The 21,058-nt window shown below is 37.4% G+C and overlaps 1 protein-coding gene across 1 annotated transcript in view; it reads right to left on the reverse strand.

The window, feature by feature from the left end:
- Positions 1-21,058, reverse strand: part of CPLANE1 (ciliogenesis and planar polarity effector complex subunit 1) — a 117,015-nt gene that overhangs the window by 7,251 nt on the left and 88,706 nt on the right. Inside the window, 4 exon segments of the mRNA XM_063086134.1 lie at positions 8,853-8,977; positions 10,045-10,212; positions 10,668-10,726; positions 20,574-20,739. Of these exon segments, the coding sequence (XP_062942204.1) occupies positions 8,853-8,977; positions 10,045-10,212; positions 10,668-10,726; positions 20,574-20,739 (518 nt within the window).

Raw genomic sequence — 21,058 nt, forward strand, 5'->3', positions numbered from 1 at the left:
GTGGGGTCGCCACTGCACGATCCAACAGCCTGGGCCAGAGCACACGGAACAGGGAGAAGTCCTGGAAAGGAAGTGAAAGCTCAACAGAGATCACACACCCTGTGGTACGTGATCCACCAGCCCAGCAGAGTCCAAGCTGACCAGAAAGGAGGCTGCCCGGAGAAGCCCAAGACCCGAGGCAACCATACACACAGCCACTAGAGGACAACTGAGCAGTCACGGAGGTAGCCATATGAAATTGGCAACCACAGCAACATCTTAGTCAGTCAATAGTGTCAAACCTGTGGACTGTGAAACCCCCTGCCACAATGAATAAACACCAAAAAAAAGATACCAGAAATACAAAAAATCAAGAAAGTACACCACCAAAAGTTAATAAATCTCAAACTCTAGATCCTATACAACAAGAAGCCCTCGAAATGACTGACAAGGAATTTCGAGTGATAATTCTAAGGAAACTGAATGAGATACAAGAAAACTCAGCTAGACATCATGATGAAATGAGGAAAAGTATACAGGATCTGAAAGACGAAATATACAAGGAAATCAATGTCCTGAAAAAAAATGTAGCAGAACTTGCTGAACTGAAGAAGTTATTCAGTGAAATAAAAAACACAACGGAGAGTTTAACCAGCAGGCTTGTCGAAGTTGAAGAGAGAACCTCTGAACTTGAAGATGGGCTGTTTGAAATAACAGAAGCAGACAAAAAGAAAGAAAAAAGAATCAAGGACATTGAAGAAAATCTGAGAGAGATAACAGACAACCTTAAGTGCTCAAATATCCGAGTCATGGGTATTCCAGAAGGGGAGGAAAATGGAGATTCCATTGAAAACATATTCAACAAAATAGTGGCAGAAAACTTCCCAGGTATAGGAAAAATCACAGATCTTCAGATCCAGGAAGCTCAATGATCTCCAAACGTATTCAACCCAAAAAGGCCTTCTCCAAGACATGTTATAGTCAAATTGGCAAAACTCAGAGACAAAGAGAGAATCTTAAAAGCTGCAAGAGAGAAGCATCAAATCGCCTATAAGGGAGCCCCAATCAAGCTAACATCAGACTTTTCATCACAAACCCTAAAAGCCAGAAAGGAATGCGATGATATATTCAAAATACTAAAAGACAGAGATTGCCAGCCAAGAATACTCTACCCTGCAAGGCTATCCTTCCGAAATGAAGGGCAAATAGTATATTTCTCAGACAAACAAAAACTGCGGGAGTCCACTACCACACGACCACCCTTACAAGAAATCCTCAAGGGAGTACTGGGTTTGGTTCCTGAAAAATAACTACCACTGCCATAAAAACCCAAGAAAAATCAATACCCACTAGTATAATAAAAATGGCATTCATGAAGAGAAAACAAGCAAACAAAAACACTATCTACAACGAAAGGAACCAACAAACACAGAAAACAAACAGTAAATCAGAAAGCAAGGAACAAAAGACACCTAAGACAACCAAACAACCAATAAAATACTAGGAATAAATCAACACCTTTCAATAACAACTCTTAATGTAAAAGGCTTAAATTCCCCAATCAAAAGACACAGACTGGCTGAATGGATCAAAAAGGAGGACCCAACTATATGCTGCCTTCAAGAGACCCACCTCACCCATAAAGATTCACATAGACTAAGAGTGAAAGGATGGAAAAAGATTTACCATGCAAACAGAAAAGAAAAATGAGCTGGAGTAGCTATTCTTATATCTGACAAAATAGACTTTAAACTAAAAACCATAAAAAGAGACAATGAGGGACACTACTTAATGATAAAAGGACTGATCCATCAAGAAGACATAACAATCATAAATATGTACACACCCAATGTTGGAGCAGCCAGATTTATAAAACAAACTCTATTAGACCTAAAGAAGGAAATAGACACTAATACCATAATAGTGGGGGGCCTGAACACCCCACTGTCAATATTGGACAGATCATCTAGGCAAAGAATCAGTAGAGAAACACAAGATCTAAACAAGACTCTAGACCAATTGGAATTGGCAGATATCTACAGAACATTCCATCCAACAACCTCAGAATATTCATTCTACTCATCAGCACATGGATCATTCTCCAGGAGAGATCACATATTAGGTCACAAATCAAGTCTCAATAAATTCAAAAAAATTGGAATTATCCCATGTATCTTCTCAGACCACAATGGATTAAAACTAGAAATTAATAACAAATGAAACTCTGGAAACTATACAAACACATGGAAATTAAACAGCATTCTACTTAATGACATATGGGTCCAAGAAGAAATCAAGCAGGAAGTCAAAAAATTTATTGAAACTAATGAAAACAATGATACATCATACCAAAACCTGTGGGATACTGCAAACGCAGTATTAAGGGGGAAATTTATTGCATTAAATGCTCCCCTCAGAAGAATGGAAAGATGGCAAGTGAACAACCTAACACTTCACCTTAAAGAACTAGAAAAACAAGAACAATCCAAACCTAAAGTTAGCAGACGGAAAGAAATCATTAAGATCAGAGCAGAACTGAATGAAATTGAAAACCAAAAAACAATACAAAAGATCAATGAATCAAAAAGTTGGTTTTTTGAAAAGATAAATAAAATTGACAAACCATTAGCATGGCTAACAAAAAAAAGAAGAGAGAAGACTCAAATAACAAAAACTAGAAATGAAAAAGGCGAAATTACAACTGATTCATCTGAAATACAAGGAATCATTCGAGACTACTATAAACAACTATACGCCAACAAATTTGAAAATCTGGAGGAAATGGATAAATTTCTGGACACACACAAGCTCCCAAAACTGAACCATGAAGACGTAGAAAATTTGAACAGACCAATAACAATAAAGGAGATTGAAGCTGTTATCAGAAGGCTCCCAACAAAGAAAAGCCCAGGACCAGATGGTTTCACAGCAGAATTTTACCAAACATTCAAAGAAGAATTGACACCGATTCTTTACAAACTATTCCAAAAGATTGAAACGGACGCAAATCCCCCAAACTCATTCTATGGAGCAAACATCATCCTGATACCAAAACCAGGTAAAGATATAACCAAAAAAGAAAACTACAGGCCGATATCCTTGATGAATATAGATGCAAAAATCCTCACTAAAATACTAGCAAACAGAATACAGCAACACATACGAAAAATTATTCATCACAATCAAGTGGGATTCATCCCAGGGATGCAAGGTTGGTTCAACATACGCAAATCAATAAATGTGATACACCATATTAATAAACTCAAACACAAGGACCATATGATCATCTCTATAGATGCTGAAAAAGCATTTGATAAAGTTCAGCACTCATTCATGACAAAGACCCTCTATAAGTTAGGTATAGAGGGAAAGTATCTCAACATAATTAAAGCCATATATGCCAAACCCACTGCCAATATCATCTTGAATGGGGAAAAGCTGAAAGCTTTTCTTTTAAGAACAGGCACTAGACAAGGATGCCCACTCTCACCACTCCTATTCAACATAGTGTTGGAAGTACTAGCCAGAGCAATCAGAGAAGAGAAGGACATAAAGGGCATCCAGATTGGAAAAGATGAAGTCAAACTGTCCCTGTTTGCAGATGACATGATCCTATATATCGAACAGCCTAAAACCTCTACAAAAAAACTCTTGGAATTGATAAATGATTTCAGCACAGTAGCAGGATACAAAATCAACACACAAAAATCAGTAGCATTTCTTTTCTCCAATAGTGAACATGCAGAAGGAGAAATCAAGAAAGCCTGCCCATTTACAATAGACACCAAAAAAATAAAATACTTAGGAACTGAGTTAACCAAGGATGTGAAAAATCTCTATAATGAGAACTACAAACCACTGCTGAGAGAAATTAGAGAGGATTCAAGAAGATGGAAAGATATCCCATGCTCTTGGATTGGAAGAATGAACATAGTGAAAATGTCCATACTACCCAAAGTGATATACAAATTCAATGCAATCCCCATCAAAATTCCAAAGACATTTTTCTCAGAAATGGAAAAAATTATCCAGACATTTATATGGAATAATAAAAGACCACGCATAGCCAAAGCAATGCTGAGCAAAAAAAATAAAGCTGGAGGCATAACACTACCTGACTTTAAGCTATACTACAAAGCTATAATAACCAAAACAGTATGGTACTGGCATAAAAACAGACACACTGACCAATGGAATAGAATAGAGAATCCAGAAATCAACCCACACACTTACTGCCAGCTGATCTTTGACAAAGGCACCAAGCCTATTCACTGGGGAAGGGACTGCCTCTTCAGCAAATGGTGCTGGGATAACTGGATATCCATATGCAGGAGAATGAAACTAGATCCATACCTCTCACCGTATACTAAAATCAACTCAAAATGGATTAAGGATTTAAATATACACCCTGAAACAATAAAACTTCTTAAAGAAAACATAGGAGAAACACTTCAGGAAATAGGACTGGACACAGACTTCATGAATACAACCCCAAAAGCACGGGCAACCAAAGGAAAAATAAACAAATGGGATTATATCAAACTAAAAAGCTTCTGCACAGCAAAAGAAACAATTAACAGAGTTAAAAGACAACCAACAGAGTGGGAGAAAATATTTGCAAAATATACATCTGACAAAGGATTAATATCCAGAATATATAAGGAACTCAAACAACTTTACAAGAAGAAAACAAGCAACCCAATTAAAAAATGGGCAAAAGAGCTAAGTAGGCATTTCTCTAAGGAAGATATACAAATGGCCAACAGACATATGAAAAAATGCTCAACATCACTCAGCATCCGGGAAATGCAAATCAAAACCACACTGAGATACCATCTAACCCCAGTTAGGATGGCTAAAATCCAAAAGACTCTGAACGATAAATGCTGGTGAGGTTGCGGAGAAAAAGGAACTCTCATACATTGTCGGTGGGACTGCAAATTGGTGCAGCCTCTATGGAAAATGGTATGGAGGTTCCTCAAACAACTGCAGATAGATCTACCATACGACCCAGCTATCCCACTGTTGGGAATATACCCAGAGGAATGGAAATCATCAAGTCGAAGGTATACCTGTTCCCCAATGTTCATCGCAGCACTCTTTACAATAGCCAAGAGTTGGAACCAGCCCAAATGCCCATCATCAGATGAGTGGGTACGGAAAATGTGGTACATCTACACAATGGAATACTACTCAGCTATAAAAACGAATGAAATACTGCCATTTGCAACAACATGGATGGACCTTGAGAGAATTATATTAAGTGAAACAAGTCAGGCACAGAAAGAGAAATAGCACATGTTCTCACTTATTGGAGGGAGCTAAAAATTAATATATAAATTCACACACACACATACACACACACACACACAAACCGGGGGGTGGGGGGAAGAAGATATAACAACCACAATTATTTGAAGTTGATACAACAAGCAAACAGAAAGGACATTGTTGGGGGGAGTGGGGGAGGGAGGTTTTGGTGATGGGGAGCAATAATCAGCTACAATGTATATCGACAAAATAAAATTAAAAAAAAAAAAAAAAAAAACGAATGAAATACTGCCATTTGCAACCACATGGATGGACCTCGAGAGAATTATATTAAGTGAAACAAGTCAGGCACAGAAAGAGAAATACCACATGTTCTCACTTATTGGTGGGAGCTAAAAATTAATATATAAATTCACACACACACACACACACACACACACACACACACACACACACACACAAATAAAACCGGGGGGGGGGGGGGGAAGAAGATATAACAACCACAATTACTTGAAGTTGATACGACAAGCAAACAAAGGACATTGTTGGTGGGGAGGGGAGAGACAGGAGGGAGGGAGGTTTTGGAGATGGGGAGCAATAATCAGCCACAATGTATATCGACAAAATAAAATTTAAAAAATAAAATAAATAAATAAAGTCATAGGTATAACCATAAAAAAAAAATAAAAAATAAAAAATAAAAAAAATAAACACCAATGAACACCTAGATAAAATGCCAAGTTAGATTTTATCAAGAGAATGATTAAGGTTTCTTAAACTCAAAGATTAACACAACTATTTACTGTCTATGTCATGTAAAATGCTTTACTTATAATCCCCAACAACTCTCTGAGATAAATAACACATCTGCAGGCAGCAAGTAAACAGTAGAGCTGGGATATGGACCTAAGTCTAGATGATTCTAAAACCTGTCTTTTTTATGCCTATGATGCCTGTCAGTTACTAATCATATAGCCTTTATACTGTTTCTGATTTAAAAAAAAAAAAAAGGACTCCTAACAGTTTGCAAACAGGGCTGAAGAAATTAGCCAGAGACTGCACACTGCTTTACAAGATAGAGAAAGACATATGGTCAAACTCTCAAGAGCCTTCAGAATAACTTCTTTTACAAATGAACTACAGTGAATTTCAAATGCTCACCTCCCCATGTATACAATGACTGAACTTGTCCCATGTGAGCTCAGGTTACAGGAAATGGCCTGGGATCAGTCATGCCTGAGTTTCCCTACCATTTCCCCCAAATATTGGCAGATCTAAAGCCGGTGAACAGAGCCAGGTGAAATGGTTGAGTTTTGAGTGCAGGAGAGGCCACAAGAACAATGGGAGCTACAGCCTACAAATGAAGGTGTCAGAGAAGTCAGAGCGTTCACAAGTCCCCCGAGTTGCCTCTCTTATCTCTGCCTTAAAGATCTGGGGAAGCTAGGTGACAGATTACCTAGGATAATAGCCAAACATATGGTGTTGTTCTCTGACATGGTATAAATACTATAACACCCACCTATTAATATCCTTGAACAGTAATTTGTTTACAAATAAAGCTAAATAGCCCTTTTTTCCATTTCATTTTCCATTCACGTATTTCATTTGTTCAATGGGAGGGGTAATACAAGAGAGTGTTGCTGCGCTCAAAGAATTTAGTCTAGTATTAGGCATAAAAAGCTTGCAAGTAACTATAAGACCTATTGTTGTAGTGCTTTTTTTTTTTTTTTTTGTCGTTTTCGTGACCGGCACTCAGCCAGTGAGTGCACAGGCCATTCCTCTATAGGATCCGAACCCGCGACGGGAGCGTTGCCGCACTCCCAGCGCCGCACTCTCCCGAGTGCGCCACGGGCTCAGCCCATTGTTGTAGTGCTTTGACAGGGGCCCTAAACATGTGATTAAGGGTTCAGAGGGCAGAAAAATAATTATTTTAGCCATCATTTACCTCTGATCTTCATAACAACCATGCAAGTTAAGTGTTAGCCTCAATTTAGAAATGAAAATGTATAATTTAAAACTGATTATATCAGGTTGGAAGAACTAAAGAATTAAGATTAGAGATGTCCTCAAAGATTCTGAAATGGGATGTTCAAGGCATAAGGGAGAATTTCAACTAAGGAATGGGAGCACAAAAGCATGGCATGTGGGTGGGAAATGAGCTGTCACACCGCACAGATGACATGAGGTAAGGAGGCTAAGGAGGCAAAGAGAAACACACAGAGGATGCCTTGAAGTCCAGAGGGTCCAGACTTATCTGCATGGGTGTGAGTCACTGAGGGCTTCTGAGCCCAGCAGTAGCAGGAGCAGCTCACCAAGCAAAATCCAGCAAGCAAAAGTGAGATGGATTGAAGGATGGTCTGAGGCCACAGCAACAGTCAAAGGGCAAGGTGATAATAAAGGCCTGAAATTGGACAGATACAAGAGGAAGACATATTTCCATAGAATCCAAGACTTTTTCATCAGACAGTAAGAAAACCATGGGTCTGCTTTTTAAAAGCTTGCCAATTTTAAATGTTTCTTTAATTTTAACAAATACTCATATATCAGGTGTAAAATAAAATGAAAAAGAAAAGAAAGCATGGTTCACTATTTTGAAATTTTAGTTTACTGTAATTTGTAAATTAGTAAGAGTTAAAGAAACCATGAGGAGTTTTATCTAAACAATTAGATCTTACAGGGATTTCAATTTCCTAAATTGAGTCAGCATACTGGAGTACAGGTTCTAAGTGTGTAGGCTCTAGACCCAGACTGGGATTAAATCTTAGCTCTAACCACATACTGCGCACAGGTATTGATATTCTACACTGTATTACACAGATAGGTACAATCAATTATGTTTCATTTAAATAAATAGATATATAAATAAATAAATCCTGGCTCTACCTCTTCTTAGCTGTCTGATCTTGGCCAGTTATTTAAGCTTTCTCTGCCTTGGTTTCCTCATCTTTAAAATTGAAACATAATAGTATCTATCTCAGATGGTTGTAATCAAACAGCTTAAACAGAACCTGGCACATAAGTTAGTTGCTGTTATACAATTTTAGCTGTATACATTTATACTACATGTTAGCTATTATTATACATTTTTAATGTTTAATTATTTTACAAATAATTATGTTTTACTTTTGTAATCAAAACTCAAATATGGCAAAACTAATTAAAGGCTAGCAATAAAACATATATTTTCAAATGTTGAAAAGCATCTTCAAAAGGTAAAAAATGACATTTCACTCTGAGCTTCCCAGCATTCCTCTTCTGTGATATACCTATCCTACAATCTATCAAACTTGATTCATACAAATGCTACATCTTTAGTCAGACATATGAAAGAAACAGACTCCCAAATAAGTTATATATAATTCACTGACTGTTCAAATTCTATTACAAAACAGCCATAATTTAAAAAGCTTCCTAGAGCCTTCTTATTTCAAAGCAATAAAACAAAATCCCAACACAGCTAAGCTTTTATCAATCCCTTGTATTCTGTTGAAATTAGAACTCCTTTTTACTAAGATTCATAGCTTTTACTAATAAAAACACAACTTTGGGGACAAGAAAGAATAAGTCCAAATCACACAAAATAAAAAAGCTTTAAGTCTTACCACGTGGCCGAGGTGAGCCTTGAGGTTGTCTGAAAGGTTTCCCCTTATGGGCATAACTTGGTTTTGACATATGTCTGTCTTTTCCAAATTGATTTATCGGAAAATAGTGACAAAGTTGATTCTCTCTAAAATAGAAATTACATAATTATTATATTCCTAGAATCTCACATCAGTGATAAGCCCTGATATTTCAAAAACCCAAATTATAGCCCAGATTAATACATTCACTTGCTACTGCTTATTCTGTACCTCAGTGATACATTTAATGCATAAGAGCCCTCAACATATTATTCTTTACATCTCATACCTCAAACCTTATTTTTTTCAAAAAAACTGCTTTTGGCTATCTCTACCCATTTCAAATTCTCCACATATTTGGCAGTTACTTATGTATTTAATCCCCTGTTTTATTCTAGAAAAGACTCAAGGAGAATCTCTGACATATTGAGTAAACTTCAAACTCACACATTAAGTGACCTGATTATGTCTGGGTTTCTATCAGCGGCATTTCCTCTAGGCTCTTAAGCTATGTGATTATATTTATAATCATAATCATTTATGAGTGTAATTTTTTAACAACACTGTACTGTCAATTCATGTTCACCTTATGGATCCCCAATAGATATAACTTTGCATGTTTGTTTGCCATATATAAGAAATTTTTTACACTTGGGTACTTTTCTTTAGCATTCTATGTTTAATTAATTCCTGGCTACTAGACTCATATCCAAACCCTCTGCAGGTGAAATAGATAGTTGTATCTACAACTGAATGAGCATAACTGGGCAGGCTATGGAGGAGTAGCAGAAGGAGAAACGGCAAGCTGAGGGGGACTGACTGCTTCGGTAAGAATGAAGTGGAGAAACAGGCAGAGCAGTTAGGAGGCAAATTACAGAAGCAATTAACATAAACTAAAGAAAACAGGCCTAAACAGATACCAAATTTCATACTTCAGGTATACTGAAGTACTTGTTGTAGCTTAGTTAGAACTTTTATACCATTTTTACCTTTTTCCTTGGTGATTATAAACATATAAAGACCTCATAATTATCAGGCTATTTTTTTTCTTCACTTTATCATAACTCTAAGCAGGTAGATGCTAATACACTGAATTTGGGTCACAAAAACAATACATCTCTTCTTATAAGGCCTGACGTTATCTTGCCAAATGACATGCTAAACCTTGTCTTACCCTCTTGGAGAAGGGCTGCATTGCCATCTGGAAGACTGAGCAGTGCTGGGTTTGTTAGGCAATGATTTCTGTGCAGTTGCTGGTAGTTGTACTGATTCAGATAACAGTTCATTCATCAGACTGTATGCCTGTGAGATTCGACGACTATAGTGGTCAGAGAGCAGCAATCTTTAGACAAAGAATTAAATATCATTTACTAAAAGAGACAATTTCAGTTCATATTTCTAGAGGAAATATAGTGCTTGAAGACCATCTAGCATTTGCTTTTTTCAATGCTTTGCAGATCTTTCTGTTCATCAGATTTCTGAAAACCATTAGGCAGTATTATTAAAGGTATTTGTAGTTATGGTCTTGGGGTATTTCCCAAATGTCCATACATATGGGAAAGAGAGAACAGCAGAAATGTAAAAATCATAAAAACTGAATGAAACAAATAATATTTGAAAGCAAATTCCTATGAAGCCTTGTGAGTCTAATTATTTTCCTTGCAGGGGTATCTCCCATAATTTTTTGTTTATTGACAAAAAAAGAAACTATTGTGAAAAACAGAATTCCTAAGGCATTATCTATGCCTAAAATGAGCAAGCTAGAGAGAATGCTCAGGGTGCAGCTACCAAACTCACCTGTCTTTTTCATGCTTCATCTTTTGTCTCAGTCTTATCTCCCTTGAAGTCATGTAAAACTGTACAAGAAACATCATTAGTTTGTTATTGTTATTATATATCATTAGTTTGTTATTGTCCAAATAATCAAACCATTAGACATAATTCTGCTATTTAGGAAACAGTATAAAATACTGTCATATTCGATGAACTTCCTACCCTATCACAAAACAGGAAAATGTTAAACTAAAACAACATGTAATTAAAGTAAAATCCAATTTAATAAATGGAATACAAAATCCATTTTACTAGTTAAATTGATATATTTTCTCAAAGGGGAGAACCTTATTAGCTGCACTTAAAATGGAAAATAGAAATATTTTAGGAATAGAAACACCTATACTTTGTACTCAATCTGTTGATTAGGAGATGAAAAATCTCTATGATAAGAACGACAAATCACTGCTGAAGGAAATTAAAGAGGACACAAAAAGAGGGAAAGACATTCCATGCTCTTGGATTGGAAGAGTCAACACTGTGAAAACGTCCACACTACCTAAAGCAGTCTACAGATTCAATGTAATCCCCATTAAAATACCAATGACATTCTTCACAGAAATAGAAAAAAAAAAATCCTAACATTCACATGGAACAACAAAAGACCCCAAACAGACAAAGCAATCCTAAGCAAAAAAAATAAAGCTGGAGGCATTACACTTCCTGACTTCAAGTTATACTACTACAAAGCCACAGTAACCAAAATAGCATGGTACCAACATAAAAACAGACACACAGACCAATGGAACAGAACAGAGAACCCAGAAATCAACCCACATACTTAACAGCCAACTGATCTTCCACAAAGGTACCAGGAACGTACAATGGGGAAAAGACTGCCTCTTCAATAAGTGATGCTGGGAAAACTGGACATCCATAAGTAGAAGAATGAAACTAGACCTGTACTTCTCACCATATACCAAAATCAACTCAAAATGGATTAAAGACTTAAATATAAAACCTGAAACTATGAAAGTACTAAAAGAAAATATAGGGGAAACACTTCGGGAAGTAGGACTGGGCAAAGACTTTATGAATCAGACCCCAGAAGCACAGGCAACAAAAGGAAAAACAAAGGGGATTATATCAAACTAAAATGCTTCTGTACAGTAAAAGAAACAATTAACAGAGCAAAGATAACCTACAGAATAGGAGAAAATATTTGCAAACTATACATCCAACAAGTGATTAATATCCAGAATATATAAGGAACTCAAACAACTTCACAGTAAAAAAAAAAAAAAAAAGACTGATTAAAAAATGGGCAAAGGAGATGAATAGGCACTTCTCAAAGGACGATATACAAAATGGCCAATAGACACATGAAAAACGCTCAACATTACTAATCATCAGAGAAATGCAAATCAAAACCACATTGAGATATATCACCTAACCCCCGTTAGACTTGCTATTATCAAAAAGACAGAGAATAACAAATGCTGGCAAGGACATGGAGGAAGAGGAACCCTTCTACACTGTTAGTGGGACTGTAAATTAGTACAACCATTATGGAAAACAGTAAGGAAGTTTATCAAACAACTACAGACAGAAGTGCCATATGACCCAGAAATCCCACTACTGAGTTTTTACTCAAAAGAATGGAAAGTATCATGTTGTACAAATACATGCACTCTCATGTTTACTGCAGCTCTATTTACAATAGCCAAGAACTGGAACCAACCTAAATATCCATCAATAGGTGACTAGACAAGGAAAGTGTGGTATGTATACTCAATGTAATACTACTCTGCCATAAAAGAGAATGAAATTCTGCCATTTGCAGCAACATGGATGAACTTAGAGAAAATTATGCTAAATGAAATAAGCCAGGCACAGAGGGAAAAATTCCACATGTCCCCATTCATAAGTGGGAGCTAAAATAAATAAATAAAATAAAATAGAAAGTTACAACATTCACAATAATACATTGAACTTTCAAAAGGAGAGAACAGAACTGAGGTTATCAGAGGTGGGAAAGGGGGAGGGGAAGGGGGATTTACTGAGAAATTGGTAAAGGGCCACAAAAAATGATTACATTATGTAATGTTGAATATGCTAATGAAAAGAATCTTGTGATTAATCTCACCAAGAGCTTGGCTGATAAGGCAGAAATGAGTCAGACATTTAAAATCATCATTTTGATATTTTAAAATATTTACCAGAAACCTACTGCAGTGAGTTCCGTATGACTTGTAAACTCCTCAAAATTTATGCATCAGAAGGCAAACTGACAAATGTCAGACATATGAGGGTACTTCAAAAGATATACAGAAAAACAGAATTTAAAAATATGAAAAAAAGATAATAAAAATCATTCTATGGACTTTTTCAAGTACCCTCATATACATCTTATTCCAGAATATTAAGAATTATTGTTAGTTACGTGTAAAGCTAAGTCTCTTTAGACACAATTATATATATAAAAACAGGCACCCAGAAGTAAATTCACTTTATCAAGGTCCTGTAGAGAAGTAGTCACTAATAAATTAGTCTTACTGATTTCTTATAGAATTCAAGTGACACGTTTAATTACATTTAACTCCTCACTAATCCCATACCTTTACCCAAAAAGAAGCTAAAAATAAACAAGTGTTTGTGATCTTGAACAAAATGTCAAAAAGTCTATGAACTAAACAGACCTTATACCTCCCGAGTTAATTTATTCTAAATGTAGACAAAATTCTAACTATCTTGGGTATTTACGTGGCTGAGACGGAAGGGGATTTCAGAACGCACGCGCGTGTGTGCGCACGCAGTTTAGGATGCTGGTCGTGTACCTCAGCAGCTCTGAAGCTCATTACTACGTTCTCAGAGCTATCAAGAAACTGTTATACTGATACCAATTATACTCTTTTCAGCAGAGACAGGTAAGTAAATTATACACTTAAAACAACGGTTCACCTACTTTTGCACCATTTCGTGTTTAAATGGGACAGCCTTATCTGGAAAATCCACTTACAGAATTTGTTCACCTAATGTTGTTGAAAAAATAAAATGCCATAATATTTTACATCAGATTATAAAGGAAAAGATAAACTGTGATCTAATTGTAATTTTTGCAGTAATGTGACTATCAAAGTGATAATGCCTAGTATCACCTTTTGAAGAAAAATACTCCTGACCTAGCCATGATTATATTCAGGGCTCAGTACAGGGCTCAGTAAATAAATGCTCACAGTTTGAAAGGCAGTTGAAAAAACAACACACACACACACGCACACACACACACACACACACACACACACACACACACACACACACACACACACACACACACACACACACACACACACACACACACACACACACACACCCTCATTGTTGTGTTGGTACAAGATTGGACCATAATTTTTCTTTGTATTATTTGTAGATTACTCTTAAGATAGAAAATTGAGTTTTACAAACGGCTTTACTACACACACAGTCAGTTGTTCAACTGCCATGGACTCTCATTGAAAATTAAAGAAACAACTCCAATTGGTCAGTCACTCAATCACTCAATCTCCTCATTTCATTAAAATGCTAGAGCCAGGGGGGAATTGATTTGTAGGCCAGACTGGACAGCTTCACAACTTGCTAAGCGACGAGGCGCCAGCGCGCGTACACCGGGCCGCTGGGCGCACCTGAGGGAGCTGTGGCGGTCGCGACTCGGAGACCCAGTGCTCCTTTCCTAGTGCAGGGAGCCTGACGCCCCGGGAAGTGTCTGCTGAGGAGGTGAGGGGTTTACGGAGACGCCCCCTCTGAGGCTTCTGAGGGCCGCATGTCTTCCCCACTCGGGAGAAAGGTAAAGGAAACATGGAGGCCTGAGCCGGCGTGTGTCACCCCGGGCTGCAACGGTGACCACGGCTTCTGACCCCCCGCCCCCACCAGCCCGTTCCTGGAGCTGGAAGCAAATCAACCCGCGGCCTAGACAGGGAGACGTCCAGCGGGAGAGGCAGAAGCTCCACAGAGACCACACGCCCTGCGGGGCCGCCACTGCGTGATCCAACAGGTAGGCTTCACTGCCACCCCCCAGCTTCATTCCCAGCCCAGCCCAATGCACACAGAGCGGGGAGATGTCCGGCAGGGGAGGCAGGAACTCCGCAGGGTCCACGCTGCTGCCGCGCAATCCAGCAGCACATAGGCTTCACCACCGCCACCCGGCTCCATCCTAAGCCCGGCCTAGCGCGCACAGAGCAGGGAGACATCCTGCAGGGGAAAGGGAAGCTTTGCAGAGACCACACGCTCTGCGGTGCCCCGGCGCATCCCAGCAGCCTGGACCAGAGCGCACGGAACAGGGAGTCATTGAGGTAGCGATACCAAAATGGCAACTACAGCAACATCTTAGTCAGTCAATAGTGTCAAACCTGTGGACTGTGAAACCCCCTGCCACAATGAATAAACATCAAAGAAAAGATACCAGAAATATGAAAAATCAAGAAAGTACACCACCAAAAGTTAATAAATCTCAAGCTCTAGATCCTATAGAACAAGAAGCCCTTGAAATGACTGACAAGGAATTTCGAGTGATAATTCTAAGAAAACTGAATGTGATACAAGAAAACTCAGCTAGACATCATGATGAAATGAGGAAAAGTATACAGGACCTGAAAGAGGAAATGTACAAGGAAATCAATGCCCTGAAAAAAAAAGTAGCAGAACTTGACAAACTGAAGAAGTTATTCAGCGAAATAAAAAACACAACGGAGAGCTTAACCAACAGGCTTGTGGAAGTTGAAGAGAGAACCTCTGAACTTGAAGATGGGCTGTTTGAAATAACAGAAGCAGACAAAAAAAAAAAGAAAAAAGAATCAAACCCATTGAAGAAAATCTGAGAGAGATATCAGACAACCTCAAGTGCTCAAATATCCGAGTCATGGGTATTCCAGAAGGGGAGGAAAACGGAGATTGCATTGAAAACATATTCAAAAAATACTGGCAGAAAACTTCCCAGGTATAGGAAAAATCACAGATCTTCAGATCCAGGAAGCTCAACGACCTCCAAATGTATTCAACCCAAAAAGGTCTTCTCCAAGACATGTTATAGTCAAATTGGCAAAACTCAAAGACAAAGAGAGAATCTTAAAAGCTGCAAGAGAGAAGCGTCAAATCACCTATAAGGGAGCCCCAATCAGGCTAACATCAGACTTTTGATCACAAACCCTAAAAGCCAGAAAGGAATGGGATGATATATTCAAAATACTAAAAGACAGAGATTGTCAGCCAAGAATACTCTACCCTGCAAGGCTATCCTTCCGAAATGAAGGGCAAATAGTATATTTCTCAGACAAACAAAAACTGCCGGAGTTCACCACCACATGACCACCCTTACAAGAAATTCTCAAGAGAGTATTGGGTTTGGTTCCTGAAAAATAACTACCACTGCCATAAAAACCCAAGAAAAATCAATATCCACTAGTATAATAAAAATGGCATTCATGAAGAGTAAACAAACAAACAAAAAGGCTATCTACAACCTAAGGAACCAACAAACACAGAAAACAAACAGTAAATCAGAAAGCAAGGAACAAAAGACACCTAAGACAACCAAAAAACAATCAACAAAATGCTAGGAATAAATCAACACCTTTCAATAACAACTCTTAATGTAAAAGGCTTAAATTCCCCAATCAAAAGACACAGACTGGCTGAATGGATTAAAAACGAGTACCCAACTATATGCTGCCTTCAAGAGACCCACCTCACCCATAAAGATTCACATAGACTAAGAGTGAAAGGATGGAAAAAGATTTACCATGCAAACAGAAAAGAAAAACGAGCTGGAGTAGCTAAGCTTGTATCTGACAAAGTAGACTTTAAACTAAAAACCATAAAAAGAGACAATGAGGGACACTACATAATGATAAAAGGACTGATCCATCAAGAAGACATAACAATCATAAATATGTACGCACCCAATGTTGGAGCAGCCAGATTTATAAAACAAACTCTATTAGATCTAAAGAAGGAAATAGACACTAATACCATAATAGCAGGGGACCTGAACACCCCACTGTCAATATTGGACAGATCATCTAGGCAAAGAATCAGTAGAGAAACACAAGTTCTAAACAATACTCTAGACCAATTGGAATTGGCAGATATCTACAGAACATTCCATCCAACAACCTCAGAATATTCATTCTTCTCATCAGCACATGGATCATTCTCCAGGACAGATCACATATTAGGTCATAAATCAAGTCTCAATAAATTCAAAAAAAATTGGAATTAGCCTATGTATTTTCTCAGACCACAATGGATTAAGACTAGAAATTAATAAAAAACAAAGCACTGGAAACTATACAAACACATGGAAATTAAACAGCATTCTACTTAATGACATATGGGTCCAAGAAGAAATCAAGCAGGAAATCAAAAAATTTATTGAAACTAATGAAAATAATGATACATCATACCAAAACCTGTGGGATACTGCAAAAGCAGTATTAAGGGGGAAATTTATTGCATTAAATGCTCACCTCAGAAGAACGGAAAGATGGCAAGTGAACAACCTAACACTTCACCTTAAAGAACTAGAAAAACAAGAACAATCCAAACCTAAAGTTAGCAGACGGAAAGAAATCATTAAGATCAGAGCAGAACTGAATGAAATTGAAAACCAAAAAACAATTCAAAAGATCAATGAATCAAAAAGTTGGTCTTTTGAAAAGATAAATAAAATTGACAAACCATTAGCATGGCTAACAAAAAAAAGAAGAGAGAAGACTCAAATAACAAAAATTAGAAATGAAAAAGGTGATATTACAACTAATTCATCTGAAATACAAGGAATCATTCGAGACTACTATAAACAACTATACGCCAACAAATTTGAAAATCTGGAGGAAATGGATAAATTTCTGGACACACCCAAGCTCCCAAAACTGAGCCATGAAGATGTAGAAAATCTGAACAGACTAGTAACAATAAAGGAGATTGAAGCTGTTATCAGAAAGCTCACAACAAAGAAAAGCCCAGGACCAGATGGATTCACAGCAGAATTTTACCAAACATTCAAAGAAGAATTGACACTGATTCTTTACAAACTATTCCAAAAGATTGAAACAGACACAAGTCTCCTGAACTCTTTCTATGAAGCAAACATCATCCTGATACCAAAACCAGGTAAAGATATAACCAGAAAAGAAAACTACAGGCCGATATCCTTGATGAATATAGATGCAAAAATCCTCACTAAAATACTAGCAAACAGAATACAGCAACACATATGTAAAATTATTCACCACGATTAAGTGGGATTCATCCCAGGGATGCAAGGTTGGTTCAACATACGCAAATCAATAAATGTGATACACCATATTAATAAAATCAAACACAAGGACCATATAATCATCTCTATAGATGCTGAAAAAGCATTTGATAAAATTCAACACTCATTCATGACAAAGACCCCCTATAAGTTAGGTATAGACGGAAAGTATCTCAACATAATCAAAGCCATATATGATAAACCCACCACCAATATCATCCTGAACGGGGAAAAGCTGAAAGCTTTTCTTTTAAGAACAGGAACTAGACAAGGATGCCCACGCTCACCACTCCTATTCAACATAGTGTTGGAAGTACTAGCCAGAGTAATCAGAGAAGAGAAGGAAATAAAGGGCATCCAGATTGGAAAAGATGAAGTCAAACTGTCCCTGTTTGCAGATGACATGATCCTATACATCAAACAGCCTAAAGCCTCTACAGAAAAACTCTTGGAATTGATAAATGACTTCAGCACAGTAGCAGGATACAAAATCAACGCACAAAAATCAGTAGCATTTCTATTCTCCAATAGTGAACATGCAGAACGAGAAATCAAGAAAGCCTGCCTATTTACAATAGCCACCAAAAAAATAAAATACTTAGGAATTGAGTTAACCAAGGAGGTGAAAAATCTCTATAATGAGAACTACAAACCACTGCTGAGAGAAATTAGAGAGGATACAAGAAGATGGAAAGATATCCCATGCTCTTGGATTGGAAGAATCAACATAGTGAAAATGTCCATACTACCCAAAGTGATATACAAATTTAATGCAATCCCCATCATAATTCCAAAGACATTTTTCTCAGAAATGGAAAGAACTATCCAGACATTTATATGGAATAACAAAAGACCACGCATAGCCAAAGCAATGCTGAGCAAAAAAAAAAAAAAAGCTGGAGGCATAACACTACCTGACTTTAAACTATACTACAAAGCTATAATAACCAAAACAGTATGGTACTGGCATAAAAACAGACAGACTGACCAATGGAATAGAATAGAGAATCCAGAAATCAACCCATACACCTACAGCTATCTGATCTTTGACAAAGGCACCAAGCCTATACACTGGGGAAGAGACTGCCTCTTTAGCAAATGGTGATGGGAGAACTGGACATCAATATGCAGGAGAATGAAACTAGACCCACACCTTTCACCATACACTAAAGTCTACTCAAAATGGATTAAAGAATTAAATATAAACCCTGAAACAATAAAACTTCTTAAAGAAAACATAGGAGAGACACTTCAGGAAATAGGACTGGACACAGACTTCATGAATACGACCCCAAAAGCACGGGCAACCAAAGGAAAAATAAACAAATGGGATTATATCAAACTAAAAAGCTTCTGCACTGCAAAAGAAACAATTAACAGAGGTAAAAGACAACCAACAGAGTGGGAGAAAATATTTGCAAAATATACATCTGACAAAGGATTAATACCCAGAATATACAATGAACTCAAACAACTTTACAAGAAGAAAACAAGCAACCCAATTAAAAAATGGGCAAAAGAACTAAGTAGGCATTTCTCTATGGAAGATATACAAATGGCCAACAGACATATGAAAAAATGCTCAACATCACTCAGCATCCGGGAAATGCAAATCAAAACCACACTGAGATACCATCTAACCCCAGTTAGGATGGCTAAAATCCAAAAGACTCTGAACGATAAATGCTGGCGAGGTTGCGGAGAAAAAGGAACTCTCATACATTGGTGGTGGGACTGCAAAATGGTGCAGCCTCTATGGAAAAGGGTATGGAGGTTCCTCAAACAATTGCAGATAGATCTACCATACGACCCAGCTATCCCACTGTTGGGAATATACCCAGAGGAATGGAAATCATCAAGTCGAAGGTATACCGGCTCCCCAATGTTCATCGCAGCACTCTTTACAATAGCCAAGAGTTGGAACCAGCCCAAATGTCCATCATCAGATGAGTGGATATGGAAAATGTGGTACATCTACACAATGGAATACTACTCAGCTATAAAAACGAATGAAATAGTGCCATTTGCAACAACATGGATGGACCTTGAGAGAATTATATTAACTGAAACAAGTCAGGCACAGAAAGAGAAATACCACATGTTCTCACTTATTGGTGGGAGATAAAAATAAATAAATAAATTCACACACACACACACACACAAAAAAAAACTGGGGGGGGGAGCCATAACAACTATAATTCCTTGTAGTTGATATGACAAGCAAACAGAAAGGACAGTGTTGGGAGGGAGGGGAGAGAGGGAGGAGGGAGGGAGGTTTCGGTAATGGGCCACAATAATCAACCACATTGTATATTGACAAAATAAAATTAGGAAAAAAATTTAAAAATTAAAAAAATAAAAAAATAAAAAATAAATAAAATAAAATAAAATAAAATGCTAGAGCCATAATCAGCCTGGAAGAGACAAAAATTTTAAGACAGTTCAATAGAACACGATTATTATTAAGGTAATTTCTTAACTTTTCCTGATTAAGAAAAATGTTGAGTTTTCTGCCAAACAAAAAATAAAAATGTTAATCCTTTTACCGAATTATTTAGCAGTAAAAAAACTATGCATATTCTGAGATAATTCCATTACCCTCGACACTGTAGACTTACTGGATTGCTTCTGGGGCAGAAAGGGTCATGTTCTCGCCCTCTCTTCTCAGCCAGCTGATTTAGGTACTCTGCCATTCTTTCTTTTCGTTTTCTTTTCATCCAGACTCGAATCTCTCTTCTCTCCTTCTCAGTTCTTTGTGGACGTCTGCTAGAAGAATGCTGAATCCTGAGAAATTTAACAAGCAAGGTATCATTTACTTTTAATTTTGTTATGCAGATAAGAAGTATCACAACTAAATACTACTTATTTGGAAAGATTTTGCCCCATCTTGAATAGTATACACTTATGATCTCTAATCAACTTGCTCCAATCTGTTCCCTAAAATCCACTGAAAATGGTCTCAGAAAGGTCACCAAGACCTCTCTGTAACATTTGCTTTAAACTCTTTTCTCTTCTCTTTTAAACTCTCTCACCTGGGTCTTTTCCTAACTCTCAAAACACCACACAGCCTCCTACATTGGCTCCTTTCATCTCTGCTCACCAC

The sequence above is a fragment of the Cynocephalus volans genome, chromosome 2, assembly GCF_027409185.1.
Source record: "Cynocephalus volans isolate mCynVol1 chromosome 2, mCynVol1.pri, whole genome shotgun sequence".
NCBI classification, from domain to species: domain Eukaryota; kingdom Metazoa; phylum Chordata; class Mammalia; order Dermoptera; family Cynocephalidae; genus Cynocephalus; species Cynocephalus volans.